At 35.7% G+C, this 23,310-nt stretch overlaps 1 protein-coding gene across 1 annotated transcript in view; it reads right to left on the reverse strand.

Moving 5' to 3' along the window:
- The window catches only part of CPS1 (carbamoyl-phosphate synthase 1, mitochondrial), a 111,656-nt gene extending 90,394 nt beyond the window's left edge, over positions 1-21,262 (reverse strand). The window contains exons 1-5 of the mRNA XM_005874179.2: positions 20,977-21,262; positions 5,895-6,004; positions 2,921-3,065; positions 1,882-1,971; positions 27-83 (exon numbers count right to left, since the gene is read on the reverse strand). Of these exons, the coding sequence (XP_005874241.1) occupies positions 27-83; positions 1,882-1,971; positions 2,921-3,065; positions 5,895-6,004; positions 20,977-21,102 (528 nt within the window). The 5' untranslated portion in view covers positions 21,103-21,262. The remainder of the gene's footprint in view (positions 1-26; positions 84-1,881; positions 1,972-2,920; positions 3,066-5,894; positions 6,005-20,976) is intronic.
- Between the last annotated feature and the right edge of the window lie 2,048 nt (positions 21,263-23,310).

Genomic DNA, 23,310 nt, shown 5'->3' on the forward strand with positions numbered 1-23,310 from the left:
ATTTGGATAAAAGGTGATGATCATACCTTATCCCGAATTATTTTAGCCAGCATTCTTGTATCCACTCCATAAATTGCAGGGATCTATAAAAGAAATTGTAGTGACAGTGAAATTGGAGGGAATTAGATCCAGCATATTGTTTTCAAGTTACAAACTTAGCATCATCTATCTTCTTGAGCAGTAAATAATTTCCTTACTCCTTCTTTTTTCTGACCCAGGTGACTGTGTTGTCAGAACACGGTAAATTGCTGTTCCAGTTGGGCACAGTATTCTTAATACCCTGGCACGTACTCAGAATAAAAAATGAGAAATTCTGAACATCAATCTTCTGCTACAGTTTTGTTGCTCTTAGCACAGGATGTTAAATAATATTACACACACACACACACACACATATTGAGGTTAATGGCATTTCTGAACTTCATATGCAGTGATTTGTAAATAATATGCAAATCCATGTTTTGAGTCAAATGTCCCTGGCACATAGTGGGCACTCTACACATTTTTCTGAAGGTCCTTGTCAAATAAAATTTGCCCATCTATTCAATAAATCAGGCAACATCACCATTTGTTTTATTTTCTTTAACTAAGCTGGATAAAGACAGATGTGGTATAATGAAGGAGCAATGAGTCAGGAATCAGGAAAACCAGTTGTAATGTCTTTTTTCCCACCAATTATCTTAGTGATGTTTGCTTTTCTCACTTGTACCTCAAAGAGATAAATTGGTTTTTATCTTATATTTCCATTATTCTACATGTCTGTGATCACAGAAGAAGAGTCAAAGCACATTTATACAACAAACTAACAAGCCATGGATGAAAGCTTATATTTAAGTTACAAGTTCTGACACAGAGCAGCTATAATACCAGATGCCCTAAATAGCACAAAGAAACATTAAAGGTTGGGTGGAGGTTGAGGTGGGGGTCTTCTGAATGACCATTACAAAGATGAGCTCTGGAAGTGAATTCAGATGGTTGAGAAGAATATAGTAATGACCTGGGAGATGATATCACCTTCTTATCTCTCCTAATATTTAGAAAGAATGAGAACAAGGAAGCCAGGATGGAGATTTTTGTATTTGTCAGACAGAGGCAACATTTAGCTCCAATAGGTAGACGTTTATTGGAGAGATGGAGCTTAGTAGAATAATATTCTGTCAATCACAGGGCCAGCAGCAAGTCAACAAAAAGCAGCTATAGCAACAATGAATATGAAGCTAAATATACAGCAGGCCCATTAACTTTGTCTGACATTCAAATCAGGACAATCCTTTTAGTTGATTAGAAGAAAATAGTTAAAATAAGGAAATATAAGATAGGGTTTATAAATTTTTTATTTGTAACTTCAAATGAGATTATATTTAAGTCTATAGAGTCATAATGTGTAAGCCCAAAGAGAATCAATGATAACCTGTTTATACTCATTAAGAATTAAACATAAAACTAGTATGGTGTGATAATATGACTTGTACAAAGCCACACAGCTAGTTAATGATAGAGCTGGTACTATCACCCATGACAAAAGTTGCAGATCTGGGTCCTGGATAAAAGGGAAGGGAGAGGTTGCTTGAGAGAACAGAAAATTCTAAAATTTTCTCAAACCCCTTTCCAGGATTAGAAATGGAACCAAGCATGTATGACTGCCACCTAGTGGATAAGATGAAAATATGTAGTCCTACATGTTTAGAAGAAAATGAGTTCAGACAGCTCAGCCTGTGTCGTAAGAGAAAGAAATTGCTTCTGAAATAAAATAAAAAGATTCCAAACTTCATGATCTGCCTCATCTGTTTGTCCCTTTTAAATTAGATACACGGCTCCAACTTACCACAGACCCCACCAATCATCCTTAGGTGATGTTGGATGCCCTATCATATTTCTCACCTTTTCTTCCTGGAGCCATTGCCCTAGGCTCTTGGTAGCCGACCAGTGGTTGTAGTCATTGCTATAATTCAGCACCAGCAAACCTGAAACCTAGAAAGACAAGCAGTCATTTAAAAGGGGTGATCACAAAATATTATCCAACTCCTGTGACATATCTTAAGAGTCAGTTTGCTATTTTTTTAAGCTTTATTACATCCATTGATATGAGGCTTAAATTTTTGGAGATGAAAAAAAAAGGATGATCAACACTTTGCTCTTAAAATATATAATTGTTACCTTAATTATATATCATTTGAGGGAACAGTTTTACCTGTTTTTGCCAAATCCTGAGACTAAGCTAGATCTCCCTTCTTGGCACCTTATATTTTTCCTCAATGGCATTTATAACAATCTAATAAGTAATTACTTATTTAATGGATATGAAAGATAAAATATTTTTAAATCTATATTTAAAGGTGAATGAGAATTTTTGGGTAAAATTGTGAGAATTAGAGCTAAAGTAAATTTTTTAGTTGTTTGTATGGTCCACATTCCTAAGATATGATCAAAATTTATCATGAATAGGAAATTTTAATGTGTTTACTTTCAGACTAGCATATAAACTATCCTTTATTTATCTTCTAAAGAGAATAAGATAAAGAGGCAAATAATTAATACAGACTTATCAATTAAAAGGTGATTCATCACCAATTCTTATAGCATTACTATTATTTGGACTTATAACAATATTTCCCCAAATGAAATCAAGTTGCATGCAAGGCATTAAAGAACAAATCCAAAGTGCCCTGGGAAATAAAACTCAAAGTAATATCATGTTAAAGATTATTCTCATGTATCTAGGATGAGGGTGAGAACATACATTTAACAGTCTATACTATGTATTGAGGAAGAAACTTTACCCTAGTGTCTTAAAGTAACCTAAAGCTGTGACTTTTTAACAGTCGTTGTCTTAAAGTAACCTAAAGCTGTGACTTATTAACAGTCGTTGTCTTAAAGTAACCTAAAGCTGTGACTTTTTAACAGTCGTCACTGGTACTACCTTAATTCCATCAGACTCCAAATATTTGCTAAGTCCCATTTCATCCAGTGCAGTAGTGTCAGGGGCTCCGCCATTCCCAATAATAGGATTGACCATGGTCAGAATCTGTCCCTTGTAGGCAGGATCAGTAATAGCTTCCGGGTACCTGGGTAAAGATGCCAAAAAATTACCAACAAAAAAATATGTATCGAACCACAATACCTTAATTACCGAACCCTTCAAAATTACAGAACACGAACTCAAAATCCTACAAACCTATCTCTAGACTTTAGCAAACCTAAGGAAATGTTATGATAGAATATGGAAATGTATTTCATGATATGACTGAAAGGAAAATAAAAACTGACTCTTAAGTCCTCAGGCATATGCTCATATAATTTCCATTCCCTCAATTTCTTAAATTTTTAAGTCCTTAAAAAATTTCTATAGGGTCTTAATTTTAACTTTAAAACATACTGCTTTAAAGTGTGCAGATATCCTGAAAATTTCTTTATTCTACCAGACATAGTGAGCCCAAACTGGTATTTACTGTCGAAGGCTACCAGTTTCATCAAATTATTAACTGTGAAAAAGTAAAAGGGTTTTTTTAAATACTTTGTAGGATACTGAAGAGTACACTGAGCATATCAGTGGTGGTTGCATGGGTGCATATGTTTATGAACATTTATTGAACACTTAAAACACAGAGTTAATTTCTATGAAATATATATTTAACATAGTTGATTTTCAAAATAGCTTAGTTTAAGAAAAAGGTATATGTTTGAGAATTATTATCAACTTAGAAGAAAAAATCAATCCCACAAAAATTGACCCGAAGCATTTCTGACTTCTGAATTAAAATATCCAAATAACTATTTTAAAGTGCTGCTGTGGAGTTAGGGAGGAGTGCAAAAGGGCTTTCTTTTAAAGTTCTGGGAAGGAAAAATATAAGAATATTTGAGCAATCTTACCCCCATAAAGGCCAGGAGCTATCTATAGTAGCTACTCCACGCATTGAAATGCATTGCAATAAGTTTTTTGTCCCCTCTTACATTTCACTTTCTGCTGAAAGAGTTAAACCAAGTCTTTCTTGTAGATTACTACTGAAAGTGAATTTAGGATCTGAGGGGGACTGAATGGACAACCCTGAAACCAATAAAGTTCAGCTTGGGCAGTAGTCAACGTGAATTCTTCAACACCCATCCAGACTAACTCCTCCCTGAACTACCTCTGTGGACAGAATGCTTAGTCTTCCCCCTCAGCATCCCCTAACGTGACTAAAGTGCTGCGATACTTATCCACACCTCCATCAGCTCATTTCTCAGATGCCTCTCACTTGTTGGGAACTGATCATTTTTTAGCCAAGGCTTACATACAATATAAATGCATCTCTTGAAGATGAAAAACAAAATAACTCCCTTAATTATCAACCACCTCACCGAGTGAGCCACACAATGAATGACAGCAGCATTTCTCAGTGACAAATAGGGTTTGTGGACTAAGCTTATTAACGAATACCTTATTCTCCATAAAAAGAAACCCTTAATTAATTTAATTTGACTTCCCTTCTTTTTTCTTTCCATAAAAGAACTGTCCGTTTTCTTTGAGCATGTGCTTACAATACTTTCCAGTAAATGAATAAATACAGCTTGTCCTAGAGAACTGCAGTGTTGGAAGCAAATTAATCCATCAGGTCCTGTTTGACTTCTGTGATGTGACAAGATTTATTACCCATAATCTATCACACAGAAGAAAACTCCAGTGCCCTCCATCATTCTGATCTATATTAAACAGTTGTTTGTTGGCAGGTATATTAACACGGCTAGTAATTAGTGCTGTCGAAAAGCTTAAATAATTGCCTGGTGAAGGAAAACTTTTCAAGCAGGTTTTATACACTGTAATTTAATGTTCTCACCAGTGGAACTATTTAAAAAACCATCTAATATTCTTCATTTCAAACAGAGAGCCAAGGGGTTAGAGAAAATGTACATTAATTATATCATGGAGGTTTGGCCAATCAATATCTTCAATATCACTTAACCCAGTGTCTCCTTGTCTTTATAAGGCTAACTTGAATTTCACTAAAGAATTTATCAAATATTTTATAGCTTGGTCTTTTGAATCTCTAGTGAAAACCTCTTGAAACCATCTAGTCATGTTTAAAGACTCATACTTTTTTTTTAATTCCCAGCTATAAATGACTGTATAGTGCAGCCCCCTCACTGTTTATATGTGGAAACTAGGATTCAGAAAGGTTAAGTGATTTTCTCAATATCACATAATCAGTTATCATTAGGATTGAGACCAGAACTTCAGTCTCGTGGCTCTCAGGTGAACAAACATGTGCTGGCTAGGTAAGAACAGCTATAGGATTTCTGTAGCAACTCGCATCCTTGTTGCAGTACATCTCTTAGCAGATTTTAACAGCTAAGTTGGGTCTCAGTTGATAAATTTTGAAAATATCAGCTCTATGCATCTGCTCTCCTATTGAATACTTCAAAACAATAAATGTATCTGTTATGTTGCCTCTCTTATTGGAGTGCAAAACTGTATAAAAACCCAAGGACTCTGTTAGCTCCTTAGGGTAGTTCATATTAGATGTGCAAGGTTGATTCTCAACTTCACGAATAGAATGGCACTAGAGTGTGCTTCCCATCCTTTGCCCTGATCCAGTTTTCATCAGATCCACTGAGTAATCTCACAGAAACTGTGTCCTTGCACCCTGAGTTTCTGGAAATAATTTTGTTCTTTTTTTCTGCCCCGGGGAAACACCAGTGTCCAAGTTCTGTTTCATTTACAACAGCAAAGAGGAGTTTGTGTCGCTGCCTCTTGTCAGGGGTGGCAGCAGTAGGCTGCGTACAGGCACAGCGCACCATCAGGCAATATGAGGTCTTCCTCTGATGCAGTGGTTTCGACTTCCCCCCATGAGTAAGATCATCCAGTTATTCCTCCATACAGAGAAAGAATACAGCTTCGGAGTGGAAGCATTACTCACCCTCCCAGGCCGGTATTAAAGACCACTTCACCAGCAACAGAGGATGGATGGCCAAAGGAATAACCCTTCATCTTAGTTCCATCTTCCAGGACAATGTGTGCCGTCTGTGCCTACAGAGACAGATTCATGATTCTTAGCAGACTACACAATGTAAAGCACCGCTAGTTGAAAAAATCCCAAAGGTACAATACAAAAACCGATTAAATAAATGCACAGTATATTTGATGAAAACTTACTACCTAGATTCAGAGTCACTCTACTGTTACTTGTCACTTTTCTTCAAAGGCATGGCCCTTGTCACTGGCAGCTGTTTTATTTTGTTTTGCTTCAAAGAGGAACTGAAGCGTGTCAATACATTGTCTGTTCTAAGTCTACTTGTAGAGTTCTTGTCAATCCAAAAGTACTTCCACTGAGCTGAAATGCTATGTGTTTATCCTTTCCCCCTTAATATTCCCTAGCTTTGCTCAAGTACTGCTGGAAGGAAAGTTCATGGGTTCACATCAACATTGTAAATTGTACCACACAGCTCATCATCATTCTGAGGTTTAGAGCTGGAAGGAATCTTTAAGGTTATCTACCAAATTGTGTTCCAAGGAGTTCTTGCGTTTGATGGCGCTGTCCCAAGGGCTGCCTCCTCCGCCAGCTTTATGGTCATAAAGAAGCTGAAACTTTATGCTCTGTTAATACTGATACAAAAGCAAGCACTATGGAACATCTAAAATTACATGTCTTTTGCTTTTTAGTAGAGTTAATTATATCCATGTCTGATTCTCTCTTTAAGTTATAAGGCATTCTGAATTTGATTGCTTCACCATACTAATCTTTGAAACAGCTTCTATAAAATTATTGGCTTAGAAGAGGGACCATTAGAGAAACTTATCTAAGAAGCAGGCTTTATCCACTCCTCATACATATTTTAAATTCTATTGTTGAAACAATTTAAACTTAACTCTCAATGTCCATAAAGTTCAGGAGAAAGAGAAATGTTTTAACCACACCTTCGGGTGCAAAATCTAGACTCTGTAAAAACCTCTATGGCACACAATAATTGGAACATGGTTAAAGAAATAAACTATTTAACAAAAAACTCTAATAATTGAGAAAATTTGCATAATAATATTCAGTATATTTTTTTAAGATTCAAGATGATATTATGGTTATTTTTTAAGACTCCTTGTTGTTTTACAGGTATACACTGAAGTACTGAAATGATTAAGGACAAAATAATATGAGATCTGATATTTGCTTCAAAAGGGATTGGGAGAATAAGCAGGGTTATAGATGAAACAAGTCCGGCCATGAGTTGAAATAGTTGAAATAAGGGAGATTATTGTACTATTGTTCTCTCTGCAACGATTAAATGTGATCATTAAAGATAAAAACATTCTCTGTTTTTCTTCCCTCACATTCTTTGGACTGGACCCATAGTGTCTAATCCTTTTGTATCCTGCTACCAACCTCCACTCCCACCACACACACACACACACACACACACACACACACACACACACCATGGTATGCAGCAGGAACTCAATAAATTATTTCTAGATTTCTGTTTCTAAGATCTTCTAGCTTTATAACATGCACTCAGCTTTTCAAGTGTTAAAAAGAAAAAATAACACTATTTTTCTATAGTGACCTCTTCTGTAGAAATACGATGCCTTTTTTATGTGCAAAGTACATAAGTCTCAACATTGGAATGATTGCTCCTCAATGTAAAGTAGTGTGTATCTTTAAACCAATACATCAAGGGCCTAAATATTGTGTGTGTGTGTGTGTGTGTGTGTGTGCATACACATCTATAATTATAAAAGCATGATATGCTAATTAGACTGGACAGCCAAATGACCTTCTGGATGTCCTTCTGGATGAAGCTGCAGCTACAAGGCAAGCCACAGAGGCTGCAGGGGCTGAGACCGTTGCACGAATTTTGTGCATCAGGCCTCTAGCTAACTTATATACACACAAGACTATTTTAGTAGTTTTTATTACAGTTGATATGTATAAGATACTTCTTTCAACATGTCAGTATATATATTTAGTCTGAGGTACAATGCATGAATTTCAAGTTTATATTTCTGAGAGAGATTGGAAAAGTGCTGTGCCACATATTTTATACATTTTTGTGTGTGTGAGTGTGTGGATGTATGTACATGGATAGAGTTCATAAAAAAAATTTCCCCTTTTCTTAGTATATCAAATTACCTTTGAAGTTGAGTTTTGTTTTATCTATAGCCTGGAAGCCAGTGTTTGACATTTCAAGCTTGACACTTTATTTTTCAACAAGAGGCCTAGTGCACGAATCCATGCACAGGTGGGGTCCCACGGCCTCACCCGCGATCTGGGCCGATTAGGGCCGTCTCGCCCAGTCCCAAGCAGGGCCAATTGGGGCTGGCCAACCAGGGGGAATGGACCGCGGGAGGTTGGCTGACCACAGGAGGTTGGCTGTGGGAGCGAACTGACCACCAGGGGGCAGCTCCTGCGTTGAGCGTCTGCCCCTTGGTGATCAGTGTGCATCATAGCGACTGGCCAACTGGTCATTTGGTTGCTTAGGCTTTTATATATATAGATAGTTGTGATTTATCTTCTCAGCCACTAAACTAAAAAAGCTTTTGGAATTAGCACAAAGAAAACCACAATAATTAATGTAATATAAGTGATGATAAGAGTTGGCTGGCAGAGATCAGCTTAATGCACGAGTTCTGAACTCTGCTCCCGAATCCAAGAAATCACCTTTGCACATCACTTCTACTAATCTAATATTCTTATTTCATATTTTAATGTTTCAACTATTATTTGTTTATTTATAATTCAAGACAGAGGTTGATAATTTTAGAAAGTAAGAGTGTAATGCTTAGTATATTTCCAAAGACTATTATAAGCTCCTCAAATGTCTATGGTGATGACTCTCAACAGGGTATGTTTAATGGGAAAAATCCCCATGTAATTCTGACAGTTTCACCAGGTAAAATGCTTTGGTCCAAGGGATGAAATTTCACTGTCAAGAAAATATTTCCTACTGAAAGTATTATCTTCTCTTCTCAGGGAAGTCATGGATAGCCTACATGCTTTTATAAAATGGAAGGATAAGGAAAACCTTTTCTTAAATAATAACTTTGATAGAACCTAAGATAACTGTTCTCAGTTCACAAAATGTGTAAATTCCAGCTGTTTTCTATATACCAGTTTATCCGTCCTATTCTGAGCCATACCTGCCTAAAAATATTACTTCATTAATACTTTTCTTCTATTTTATCCTCTTCTCATCTAAGAATTTCAAATTGTCTGATCTGTTAGTCACTATCTAATTATTTTAAAGAAAGATGAAAATTAACATAAGCAAATCCAACTCCTGTTACCTGTTCCTATAATTTAATTTGGTATTTTCCTTCCTTTCTCCATGGGACTAGTTTTCCACTTGGCTTTCCACCTTTTAAAGATATATTTGAGGAGACATTTACTGTTGCCTGGAATAGTCCCTGAGATTGTGCTCAATAGGTCTTTTTGCTCCTTTAATTATATTTTTTGTTCTTTCTGGCAGCTTTTATAGACCTTCCAATCTTCTTTCCAACTGCACACTATATTGTTACAAGGCTTCTGTGTATTGCCCACAGTACCCTTTATATTCCACTTAACTCCATTGTCCTCCAATGAGTTTAAAATGATGAGTGCCAACTGACTTACCTATGAGGAACTCTGAACAAAGAACTATTATTTGGAATCCCCTCTGCTGGCTAAGAGTTCCCCAAATGCTATTTCATTCCAACAAATCCAAAAGAAATCACCTTGTTATTATCACAAGGTATTTTAGTAGCCTCAGTCCTAGTACAAAAAGGTCCGTAGCCTAGGAATTAGACCATAATATTAAGTTATAATATAAGTGCCTACTGCTAGAGCACTGTGGTACTTTAAATGTTGAAAATTCAAATGAAACTTTGATAAAGAAGAATATATACACGTGTAGAATGTCAGGAGAAATAACCAAAAGGTTATATAAATATGATTCTACAAAATAAAGAACCTCTATTATGAGTGCTTAATTAAATGAATATTCCAACAAGACAGTTTAGACATTCAAGTCACAACATGTGCCAAGTACTATGTTAAGCTCTGGAAATACATGGATAAATGTCCCCAGTCCACCCATGTAGTAAAAGGGCTAGGTATGCACATGGTGACAAAAGAGAGGAAACCTCAAGAACAACACTGAAGCACCTGGATGTACAAAGACACAAAAAGTTTCATCACTCCCCCAGGAGATGACTCTTTAATTTTTTTAAAAAATCACACTTTCTTTTCCATACATGATTTAAGTAATAAAATTAAAAAATTTAAGAAAAAAATGTCAAATTTTGAATTTGAAGACCAAAATTTAAAGAATCCTTCAAGTCCCTGCTCAAATGTCATCCATCTTCTTGGAGAGAACTACCTGGACTCCCCTTTTCAAAATGACAATATGCCCTAGTCTACTCTTTTCTCATAGCACTCATTGCCGCCGAATATATTGCCTGGTGTCTTATTTAAAATACCTGTCTTATCCCACTAGAGAGTGAATTTCATGTGGGCAGAGTACAGGGTCAGCTTTGTTCACTGGTGTGCCTCCTATCCCTACATCAGTGCTTGGTACAGGGTAGACAATCTTTTAATTTTTGTTGGATAAAGAATCATTGAGTGTCAATCTGAAGATAATAACATTTTAATATGTGTTTTTATGCATTCATTTTTTTTAGTTTGTTTGAAATATGAATTCAAAAACAAGCAAGTAGCTGTTTTGAGTTGTCTTTTCATTATGTTTAACTAACAGTGCCTTTCTATAATATCTTAAATGTAGTTTCATTTAATGGTGAAAAAGAGATGTGTCATTGAGGGGTAAAAGAGTGAGAAGGCAAAGGTCAGTGGATGGTTACACCAGGATATGCATATTAAACATACTAGTGTTCAATCAAACAAACACATTAGTGTCAAAATACATATTGGGCAGAGTTAAGACAAATAATCATGGTGATTCAAAACAAAAGGATTATTTATATCATTTTACTAGTTATTCCACATGGAAGAGTTAGGTGGTATCTGAAATACATAACCAACTGTTTCAATCTAAAATATAGAAGTAAAGGAAGAAAATCCTGTATTATTCAACTTAGTTTTAGAATAATTTATACAAATGAATCTTGCAGAAAAAATATTTTACATTTCTCATATTATTTGCCATAACAAATTGAAAAGTCTAAATCTAATTCAAAATGGATCAAAAGTTATTTTGAACACTAAAAACTATTACATTTTTAATCACCAAAATTAATTGAATAGACATGTATTACTTACCTTGCTCATTAAGAAATTTGAGTATAGCTTGCTGCTATGAACCAATCGTTACCGAGCAGTACAAGGAAGCAACAGATTCTAAGGGGAGTTCAATCTCGGTAGAATTGAGAAGGATTTTACTTTGGTTTGCTCTCACTAAATATGGAGAACAACTTTTCTCCTTTTAAAATATGAATACTTATAGGACCATTATTTCTACCTGGCTACTCTGGGTTTTTTCTTTGTTGTTGTTTTTAATATGTCCTTACATATTAAAAGCCCTGTTTTCCAAACAACTTAAACAATAAATCTGATCCCTATCTGTTTGAATATTATGTCTTATTTCTCAATAGATTCTAAACTTAGAGGTTGAGGGGAAGGTGTGATTACCACCCCTAAAATCCTACTAGTATTAAATACCTAGCAAATACTAATTGGTTGAATGAATGAATGAATAAATGAATAGCTATCAAGTAGCAAAGATGGTGCATAATTCTACTTTTGTTTCTCTGGGAGATACAGACTGGCTTGCAAATAAGACTCCTGCTTTGCTCCCAGTCATATTTAGACTATTCCCCTTACGCTCTGCTCACAAAAATAAGAAGTGATGGGCAATTTATAGCTGTGTTTAATTCCACATGATCTATTTCCTGGAGACTAGGTAAAGGAATAAAGAACACCTGTTTCAGTAGTATTTTCTCTTCCATATTCCACCAAGTAGAGATGTAAGTGGATACAGCAATTTCTTTTTATAAAGCCATTATATCATAATTAAGCTTTATTCGCACTTTAGTAAAATTACTTTAGTCAGATAATCTACTATTTAGCAGAGTACTGCTAAATGATTAAATAATGAATTTAGTGAAAGAGGAAATTTATAACAGAAAAAAAAAGATACACACACTTTCTTCCATACCTACCTTCCCCATTATTTATTTTAATACTGATGCTATGAAATATTTTTCATTTTATATTTGATATAATATTTTACTTTTAATCACATTTGAAATTCTTAATTCATTTGTCTTATTTTTTGGTTGAACTATTTTCTGAAATATAAATTTCTTATTCAATATTTTTTCTAGGAATGGTGAGTCTTACAAATCTTTCCAATCCAAAGATATTAAGTCTAATATGAAGATATTGGAGTCTCTCTCTCTCTCTATCTCTATCTCTCTCTCTAGAAACTTTTCCTAATATCTCTTGGGAATAACAACTTTTAAATCTCATGTGGTTCTAAGAATCCAAATTTAGAATAAGAATCCAAAGGCTTTTGAGAGTCTCAAGAAATAAAGTTCTGCTATTAATGGGGATTCTAATGCAGAGCACTGCAGGACACCTGAGTGCTTTCTTTCTTTGTATAGCCCCAAAACATGAGAATTAGCCCAGCCCTAGCTGGTTGGACTCCGTGGATAGAGCATCGGCCTGCAGACTGAAGGGTCCCGGGTTCCATTCCAGTCAAGGGCACATGCCTGGATTGTAAAAAAAAATTTCTATCTCTCTCTCTCCCTTTCCCTTCCTCTCTGAAATCAATAAAAATATATTTAAAAAAAAAATTATCCCAGACTTCAGGTGACTTTGACACAGCCCCTAAACATCAGGCAAGGCCCAAGGTCCTTAGGTGCCCCCAAGTTGGTCAATGTTCAAGAATGGACATTCACTTTTGGGGGGGCCTAAGAAGCACAAAGTCAGCATGCAAGTATCTCAAATGAAATTCACACACACGCACACGTATTTCTCTATGCCTTCTAAAAATCTCTTGATTGACCTTGAACCAATGTTTAAATTGTATCTGCAATTAACATCTACAACTCTTCAGAATTACATTTTTTCCCATCCATATAATTAAGTTGCAAAACATACAAACAAGCCCTTGCCATACCCACACCCCACAAAAAATAGCCCAGGGATTTATAACCAATATGGATAGCAAGGAAAATGCATTAAAACTAGTTTATACTTATAGTTTCATTTCTTTTAGCCCAAAGCATACAGATATTGTGGATCTGACAGCCCAGCTTCTGGCTGAGCAGCGCTCTCCCTGTGGGAGCGCACTGACCGCCAAGGGACAGCTCCTGCACTGAGCGTCTGCCCCCTGGTGGTCAGTGCACATCATAGCGGTCGGTTGTTCTGGTTGTTCCACCATAGCGGTCGCTTAGCTTTTATTATATAGATACTCTCTTTGAGATCAAGTTTAAAAGGGTAGATGTTTCAAAGCATTTTCCATAATAAGGAAAATGCAACAACTATTGATGGGAGTCACACAACCAAATTCCCTTTTCAAGAAGCTTTGAAAATGTGCCCATGGTGCTGCGATTAGCTGATTTAGAGGGCTTAGTCTTAGGAAGTAATAGTCAACATTAAAACACAATGTATAATTTAACCTATAAACGTTTTTGAAACAGCCTGTGTTTATTATTGTTTTAGGCTTGTCCTTTGCATTCGGTATTGTTATTAAAAATCATCCACTTGTTCATTTATCATTCCACATCCCAGCATCATTCTGAGCTAGCTTCGAGGATATTGATTCTTTACTTTGAATCAGTTTTCTTTGGATCTTTTAGTTCAAAACACTGGAGACAAATCAAAAATATATTTTCCTTGCAGTCTAAGATTGCTTATGGTGAACACCTATCATGTTAGACTTTTGCATACGTGGAACTTGCAGGAATATATGAGAAAGAAACAAATTGAAAAACAGCATATTCTGTTCCAAACACATGACAATATTTTGGTTGAAGTGGAAGAAATATGTCAACTCTAAACAGCATTGCCCTAAAATATCCTACCTAAAGCATTACTAATGGCCATATAAAACAAGAATCCTTACTGATTCTTTGATTTAAACAATGTGTTCTCAAAATGCAGCCAATAAAAGGAAAGGAAAAATGTAATTTATTTTGTATTAAGGTAAAGTGCAATATATAAATGAGCTTTTGAATAAGCAATAAAATTACAACAGGAGAAATGATTTAGAGCGGTCTGAAGCCAAGTTAAACAACTATGGCTTCAGATATATAAGCACTGTAACAAAAATGCCAAATTAAAATGATCCATGTGATGTTTGAGGCCCAATTATAATTCTAACCAGATTTGCTACATGTATGGTTGTACAAAACAGACTTCCCTGTGTCCTTGTGCTAACTGCAGTGCTTACACACCTCTGAAACGGGAAGTACAGCATTGTTTCTGCCCCCTGGTGTGAGAATTCACAAGTAATATGTTCTGGATGTAAAGCCTCTCGAGCTAATTTATTTATTTTTCTTTTTATTGAATTTATTGGGGTGACACTGGTTAACAAAATTACACAGGTTTCAGATGCACAATTCCACAGCACAGCTTCTGTGCATTGTACTGTGTGTTCACCACCAAAGTCAAGTCTATCGTCTATCACCATTTATCTCCCTTTTACCCTCCTCTACTTCCCCCTCTCCCCACCTTCTCACTCCTTACCCCCTGCAATCACCACGCTGTTTGCAGTGTCCATGAGGTTTTTTTTTTCTTTTTTCATTTTTTCTCAATCCCTCCACCTTCCCTTCAACCCACCCCGCTAACCACAGCTGTCAGCCTGCTCTCTATCTGAGTCTATCTCTATTTTGCTTGTTAGTTCATTTTCTTCATTAGATCCCACATGTGAGTGAAATCATACAGCACTTGTCTTTCTCTGACTAAGCCTCAGGCTAATTTAGCAGTAAGTTTCATAAAAGATCTGAATATAAAACATTATAGCTACAGTAATCCTCTTAAGCTAGTCGTGAAAATAAAAATGATCTACTCTGGGAATCTGACTCTATTACTGTCAGATTGTCATGTAAATTATTTGCATATCAGAAAAAGTAGAAGCCCCATGTGTTTATTTCATTTTCACCAAGGCCTAAAGCTATATAATATGTTTGATTTCTGGCTTACCTCATGATTCTGAGCTAGTAGTTCATGTCAGTACTCATCCTCTTAAGAATCAAATAAATCTGACCCAAGATTTGCAACAAGGAAGCTTAAAGCCAGAATTTATTTCAGTTTCTTATTGCATAGGTAATATGGTAAAAAGCTAAAATCTTTGGAATGTTCTCTATTGATACATGAAAGCTTATTTTTTATTCTTTAAGTTACACTATCAAAATATGGATACTCACAATTCAGAATTACAGCACAATTTGCTCTCTAGAATATTTAATGAGACTTGGCTGTAGTTATAATGTCAACATTTCAGGATTTCAAAGTACCGTAACAGCAGTAATCAATTAAGCCTTACAACATCCCAAGTTAATATTCAGTCATCTGCCTTTGGTTAAACTTCAGCCAGTGTTAGGGGGCGGGGGAAATCACGAAGCTGATTTCCTTTAATACTTCTATGTTCTGGTCATTTATAAACAAATGAGTCAGGTTTATAAGTGATTTTTATTCCAATTATGCTTCTCATTATAAATAAAATATGGCACTTAGAAAAATTCCATTACAAAATATGTTTAAAAATTGTAGGTTTATTAACATCTGCTATGTAGTACAATGTTCTGAATCTTAGAGGTATCTCCAATGCTATATGGTAATTCTTACTTTATAATAATAAAGTAAAATGGTCTTCTATTCAATTCCACATCATAGAAAAAACTTGTTCAGTAAAATTCTTAGTGATACAGCAACCCTAATGATTCATTTGTAAGAGCTTCACATTAACCAATAAGCTCTCTATGGAATTTTAAAGACCATCATATAGCACTTATTAAGTTGGGACTAAAAGAAAAAAGCATAGAGGGGAGTTGAAAATACTTTCTTGAGTTGAACTCCTTAGGGCAGATGAAGAAAATCAAGTGTAAACTTGAGATCACCAGGGCTGAAGGGTCCAACACCAAGTGTGACCCTGGTCCATGTAGCTGTCTTCAATCCTCCATCATTGTAGAAACCTTGAGGAATACTGGTCACATGGAGCATGTTCAGTCTTACATAGAAAACTCCTGCAACCTTGAAGTGACCTCTGGTATGATCACTGTTTGAGAGATATTGGAAACATTCTACTACACTCCCACCTTTAGCACAAATCAGAACTATTAAGAACACCTAAAGAAGATGTGAGGGCAAAGGAATGTTCTCTGTTTCCACAGAAGTGGGTTCTAAATTAGCCTTTAAACCAGCAGTAAGTCTGGCTAAGCATGGTTAAATAGAAACTCCAGGCATCATCAGCAAGAGAGGGAAGCTTGAGGCCAAGACTAGTGCCAGTTCTTTGGGCATTTCCCTCACCTGAATCCTTAGTTTCTGACCCAGAACTGGGACTAGGGTGAGGCGAGTGAGGTGCCTTGGGTGCAGCATGGAAGAAAGGCATCCTTGGTCCTGGTAGCAAGAGCCTCCTTCCATGTTGCACCTTAGCTATCTCACTCCCCTACCCTAGTCTAAGCTCTGCTCAGCTATTTTTTTTCTCAACGATTTCATGGCAAGAAGCTCAAAATATCTGTTGATGACAAACAAGTGAGTGTATAGTTTAGAAAGAGGGCTATGAAAAGTGGAGTTACATAAATAAAAATGTTCAAAAGAGGGGCCACCTCCAATTTAAAGAAATATTGTCCAACAAAAATATGTAAAGTCGCTCATCTATTCCAACTAATTCTGCAACAGCTCACTTGGGATTGGAACATTAATTTATTATTTCAATAATTTGGATTATCCTGGATGAAATCCAGTCCTAAAACCTATCTTTAGTAAAAGTATAATACAGTTATTTTTTAAAGTGTGTGATAATCATATCAGTATCCCACCTCTTCTATGTACAGAGGCTCCAATATAACAATAAAATCTATTTTCTGTGAATGTCTTTGTAGCTACTACAATATAACTAAATGGTTCTAATTGTAGGAGATCTCACTCCCTACCCTAGTCTAAGCTCTGCTCAGCTATTTTTTTTCTCAACGATTTCATGGCAAGAAGCTCAAAATATCTGTTGATGACAAACAAGTGAGTGTATAGTTTAGAAAGAGGGCTATGAAAAGTGGAGTTACATAAATAAAAATGTTCAAAAGAGGGGCCACCTCCAATTTAAAGAAATATTGTCCAACAAAAATATGTAAAGTCGCTCATCTATTCCAACTAATTCTGCAACAGCTCACTTGGGATTGGAACATTAATTTATTATTTCAATAATTTGGATTATCCTGGATGAAATCCAGTCCTAAAACCTATCTTTAGTAAAAGTATAATACAGTTATTTTTTAAAGTGTGTGATAATCATATCAGTATCCCACCTCTTCTACGTACAGAGGCTCCAATATAACAATAAAATCTATTTTCTGTGAATGTCTTTGTAGCTACTACAATATAACTAAATGGTTCTAATTGTAGGAGTTTTTGTAGTTGCCAATTCTAATCATATCACAATAGCTCCTCAAGACTGAGCTAAATAGATACTTCTACGTTAGAATCAGAATATAATATCTTACAAAATGAAAACCTTTCAAAGACAATAATGATTCCTGCAACTGATTTGTATCTGAAGTGCCAGAGACAAGGATACTTGGACAGTTAGGTTCCTGTCTTAATTGTAACACAAGTCACAATTTTTAAAAATAAGTGGATTAATGAAAGAAGCAGTATTTATTGGACCCTTTTCTATTCATAGGGAGCTTAACCTTTCTAATTTAATCACTTCAATTTCCAAATTCATTTGCAAGTAAAAACAAAATCATTAATTCTTGGCTACTTTCCAAGGCTTGTGAACTCAGAATTTTAAATTTGTAAGTTTCTTGAAATCAGAGACTATCTACATTATCTATTTATTTCCACTTATTTTTCTATCTGCATACTATCAGGATAAAAGTTTCATGTTTACTTGTAAAATAATGAATGAATGAATGAATGAATGAATGAAATAGGAATCAAGGTTGTACTTCCTGCCTTTTAGAAATGAATTCACCATAGTGGAAAAAATATTTGCTTCATAATCTTTGAGTCTAATTCATTATAAGCAATATCTTCCTAAAGATAGGTTTAATATAAGGCAAAGGTGAAAAAATTACCACTATAAGTATTTGAGAAATTATATCATATATCTTGTCATTTGTGGATGTGTAGCCCATGAATAACATGAAAACACTCTGATCTAACTCTCTACTAAATCCTACTGAAAGGCATAGGACAGAATTTATTTTTTCAAGTATCCAGTTTTGCTTTTAAAGTATTTTATATATTTTTTAAGTACTGTTCATATGTGAAGATCACACAATCCTTTGATTAAGGAATCATTTCCACACACTGATGACAAAATTTAGGTTTGAAGAGAATATATGACTTGACCAAGTTTAGAGCATTGATAAATGCAGAGGAGGGATTTAGAATCCAGATCAACTACAATTGGCTGAATGTAATAATGAGCACCGAACATCTTACACTACTAATATAAAGAGATTATGGTTTCTAAAACCTTCATGGAATAATATTTTTACAGTGGTTGATCATATATACCTTTTATATCAAATTATTTTTTTGTTTGTTTGTTTTGTTAATCTTACCCAAGGATATTTTTTCCCATTGATTTTTAGAGTGGAAGGCAGGGAGGGAGGGAGAGGAGAGAGAGAAACATCTATGTGAAAGAGACACTTCAATTGGTTGCCTCCTGCACACGCCCTATCTGGGGCCAGGGATCAAATCTGCAACCCAGGTACGTGCCCTTGACTGGAATCAAACCCACAGCCATTCAGTGAGCAGGCTGATGCTGTAATCATTGAGCAACACTGGTCAGGGCCATATCAAATTCTTTTTAAATGAAGGGCACCTTGAAATTTGTTGCTCTTCCCATAATGAAATATAGCTGTCTATTGGCAGGTATGCTATATAAATATTAGCCACAAACAATTATGCAAGGAAGGGCCACAAAAAAGTACAAGTGTGTCACTGCTGTTGTCTAACCCACCCTCTGTTACCAAGGCGAGAGTGACCTTCAAAGACATTGAAAGGCAGCTAATCCAGGCCAATGTTTATTGACCTGAGAGCAGCATATCTTTCACAATCTAACTCTAGGCAATATTGTTTTCATTACTATTTATTCTCTTTAAAGTTATATATGAGTACCTTTGACATATCACTCACACTGAACTGAAACCAGATACTCTCATAATTTATAGCTCCTCACTGTATCTTTAGTGATGTTTTAGAACAGTGGTTCTCAACCTTCCTAATGCCATGACCCTTTAATACAGTTCCTCATGTTGTGGTGACCCCCAACCATAAAATTATTTTCATTGCTACTTCATAACTGTAATTTTGCTACTGTTATGAATCGTAATGTAAATATCTGATATGCAGGAAGTATTTTCATTGTTACAAATTGAACATAATTAAAGCATAGTAATTAATCACAAAAATAATATGTAATTATATATGTGTTTTCTGATGGTCTTAGGCGACCCCTGTGAAAGGGTTGTACGACCCCCAAAGGGGTCGCGACCCACAGGTTGAGAACCGCTGTTTTAGAACATATGTCCTTTCTGCTCTCTTATTACAATTAAACTGAATTTTTAAAAAATGGTTGTTCCTGGGTTTCTTAATTTTAAATGGTAGTTTTTAAATACTTTATCCTGAGATCTTGACTTACTTTTCTCACTCTATCTGTGTTTGTGTGTGTGTGTGTGTGTGTGTCTGTCTGCCCTCTCCCACCCTCACCTCCCACATCTCACTCCTCACCTCCTGTCTCTTTCTGTCTGTCTCTCTCTCTTTCCCTTCCCTTTTACTCCTGTCCCTTCCCCATTCCTGTCAGTGGAGGCCATTAAGAATCTATGGGCATTGCTAAGCCCTACAGATGTCACTCAGTTACAACCATATTGAATCCTGACTGGAGCAACCTAAGCAGTAGAATCTGTAGAAGCATTTGAAGGACTTTTAGTCAACCCAGTGGACATATAAAGTATAAGCAGAATACTTAAAACTATTACAACCTAATTTTATATCCACTGAGGGAAATTGCTTAGGGGTTTTTTCCTACTTCACTTTTCATAGCTCTTACTACTAAAGAACTACTGAGATTACTCCAGCTTCATATTCACAACAGGTGATTTGCATTGTCAAAGTTCCCGTGGAGTAGCTCCAGACTTCTCTGGCAATAAATGTCTTCACAAAGGTACAGAAAGGAACAGAAGCCTAGTGAACTCTCATAATTCAGGGGCGGGGGCAAGGAAGAGCACTTAATGCTCCCTTCCTGGACCTGCTCCTCAGTTATATATACACTCAGAGGAACAGAATCATCAGCTGCTAATTGTCTCTGTCTTACTCTGCAAACTAAAACTCATAAATGTGGCCTTCTAAAGAAGGGCTAAGAGGAAAAAGGGAAAATCATTGTCTACATGAAGATCTGCAAGTATCAGATATTTTCCTTTCAAACATTTTCTGAAAAAAGAAGACATTTGAAAAGATAAAAGTTCACAGTGAGATAATATAGGACGGGGGCTTAACACACCGTCATGTGGCTCATGAATAAAAGCAACCCTACCTTTGAACCCAAACTGTGAGCAGTAGCGTCTGGGCACACACAGAGCCCTAAAAGCTTTTAAAATATTTGCTTTCTAAACAGAACACTTACAGTTTACATGTTAACCGGAATTGTGACCCTCCTTTTGTAGTTTGTGAAAATTGCTGTATTTTTACTCAGAGCAGATAAAAATAAGCATCAGGTAAATCAGTAGGTTATAAGGTAAAGTAAATACTAATAAGTTAACATTTCAGAACTACATTCAGATATTTGCTTCACACTAAACTACATCCCATACAATTTGATCAGGAGCAATGGATATGAGAATATTACCTTGACAGAAAGGAGCCTAACGCCAGGTCTTGAAAATTTCCATTGATGTTGTGCAGTCAAATTGGTAAAGCCGAACCCAGTCTTCAGGGTCTTCACTACTTTGCAAGCTGTCAAAATCCTCGTCATTTTGAAGATGTGGATTTGTGACTAAAATTAAATGAAATTACATATATTTTATGAGAATTTTGTTACAATATTTTCAATTAATGGGAAAGAAAGCTGGGGAGAGGGGAGTACAGTCAGGTGCTGAGGGCTGACTGCACAGGGATCTTTGAATTTCCATTCATTCTGTTTTTAAATGTCTTCAGCCACAGCTCCTCCTTCTCTTAACCCCTCCTCCCAAGGTAATGCCCGGAGATGTTCTATGGACATGTAATACGAATTGCAAAACATCAAACACTACCTTCTCCTGCTGAAATAACGCTAGTGTTGTAGAAAACCAGTCATCCATCAAAGGAATTGCTTATGCAGCTGAATAGAATGACCTAGACAACCTTAGGCATCTCACCCTAAAGAGTAGCAACTTTCTAATAATGCCAAGGATCAAAGGCTTTTTACTTGTATTAGATGTGATGCCTAATTTGCCTCAAAAATATGTTGGATTTCTAAAGAAACCTGAAGACTTGGCATTTTCTGCTTGGAAAAAGACAGTGGGGATCACATAAAGCCAAAAAGGACGTCAGAATAGACTTTTCTCCACAAATAGAGAGTAAAATATATTGTTTTCGCTTCATTTTGATCTTTCGGGTTAAGTTCTGTGTTCCAAATTTTAAAGCAATGGGTAATAGTAAGTAAAATACAGCTGGAGCAAAGCAACCTATTTAAATCCCTCTCAAGTGTTAGATATGTAAGTGTAGGAAACAATGGCAAACATTGATTTGAATTTTTAAAAAGGATTTTTAATTATTAAAATGTTACATATAAATTTCTCAAAACTTGAGCATTCATGTTTCAACTGAGTTGAAATTCATAATTTAGCCCTTCAATCCCATGGCTGATCTGCAGGCAAAGGTTCCCATTGGTTGGGGGGAAGCTCTCACTTGTCATGTGTCTATGTAGATCAGGAAATACTGCAGCATTTTCCTTTGATACTTTGCAAAGGAGGCCAAGGAATAAAGGCTCCCTCCGAGGGCCTCCCAACACGGAAAATCTTACATAAGATGACAGAGATTGTAACTTTTACTGATATAGGATGAGTGCTAGAACTAGGGGGTAGAGGATGAGGATGGGTTTTTGAAAAAAGAACTAAGTTGAAGTTCAATCATCTGTCTTACTTGTTGTATTCATGTATAAACACTCTCCAAATCCAAATTACTTTCTATCACAGCTCCTGGTGATAGAAAACTGAAAAAAATAGTCTAATCTAGTGTACATAAGTAATGAATAAAATAGGTAATGTTATGGTAGGGTGTCCAAATATAATGAAAATAAATAAATAAATAAACTCCCTTGTTCATGTGCAATAAAATTTAAGTGTGGGATTGTGTTGAACCATGTTATCCTGAAGGATGCGGAAGAGTATACCAAGTAGATAGAGAGGAGAATAACAGAGGGATGGCATGAGCAATAGCATAAAAACATGAAATCCTATGGCCTATGTTTTAAAAAGCTCTGAAACAGTCCAATAAAGCCTAAATGCAAGGTATAGGGTGGGGAAGTGAATAGAAATCATAACATGGAAGACTTTGCATGCCTTAAAATGGTTGCCCTTAATCAATAAATAGTGAGGATGCTTACATTAGGATAGACCAAAAGGATGAGTTGGTTGGTAGTGACATTTAAGTCTGACATGAAAAATTTAGTGAAAATGTTTCACTTTGATTAAAGACACTTTTTCAAAGCATGTTTTTAAAAAGTGTTTTTAATTTGAATTGATATTATTCCCTCTGATTGCATTTACATGGTTCTCACCTCACATAAGCTGCACACAAGTAAGCAGGGTGACTGACGCCTATACACCCACGCACACACAGGGGCTGGGAAATCCATGCATTTGAAACATCTACTTATTCTTTTAAAAAAATTTAATGCAAAATAAATTTAGATCATGGTCCCCTTACCCAGAAGTACTCATGCAATAAACATTGTAGTATATTTCCTCCCTTTATTGTCTGTGCTTTTATTAAATATGACAGTTGGGAACAGATTGAAATCTACAACCAAATTAGAAAACAAATTATTATATTAGTGAGGATGTTTACATTAGGATAGACCAAAAGGATGAGTTGGTTGGTAGTGACATTTAAGTCTGACATGAAAAATTTAGTGAAAATGTTTCACTTTGATTAAAGACACTTTTTCAAAGCATGTTTTTAAAAAGTGTTTTTAATTTGA

The sequence above is a fragment of the Myotis brandtii genome, unplaced genomic scaffold, assembly GCF_000412655.1.
Source record: "Myotis brandtii unplaced genomic scaffold, ASM41265v1 scaffold43, whole genome shotgun sequence".
Lineage (NCBI taxonomy): Eukaryota > Metazoa > Chordata > Mammalia > Chiroptera > Vespertilionidae > Myotis > Myotis brandtii.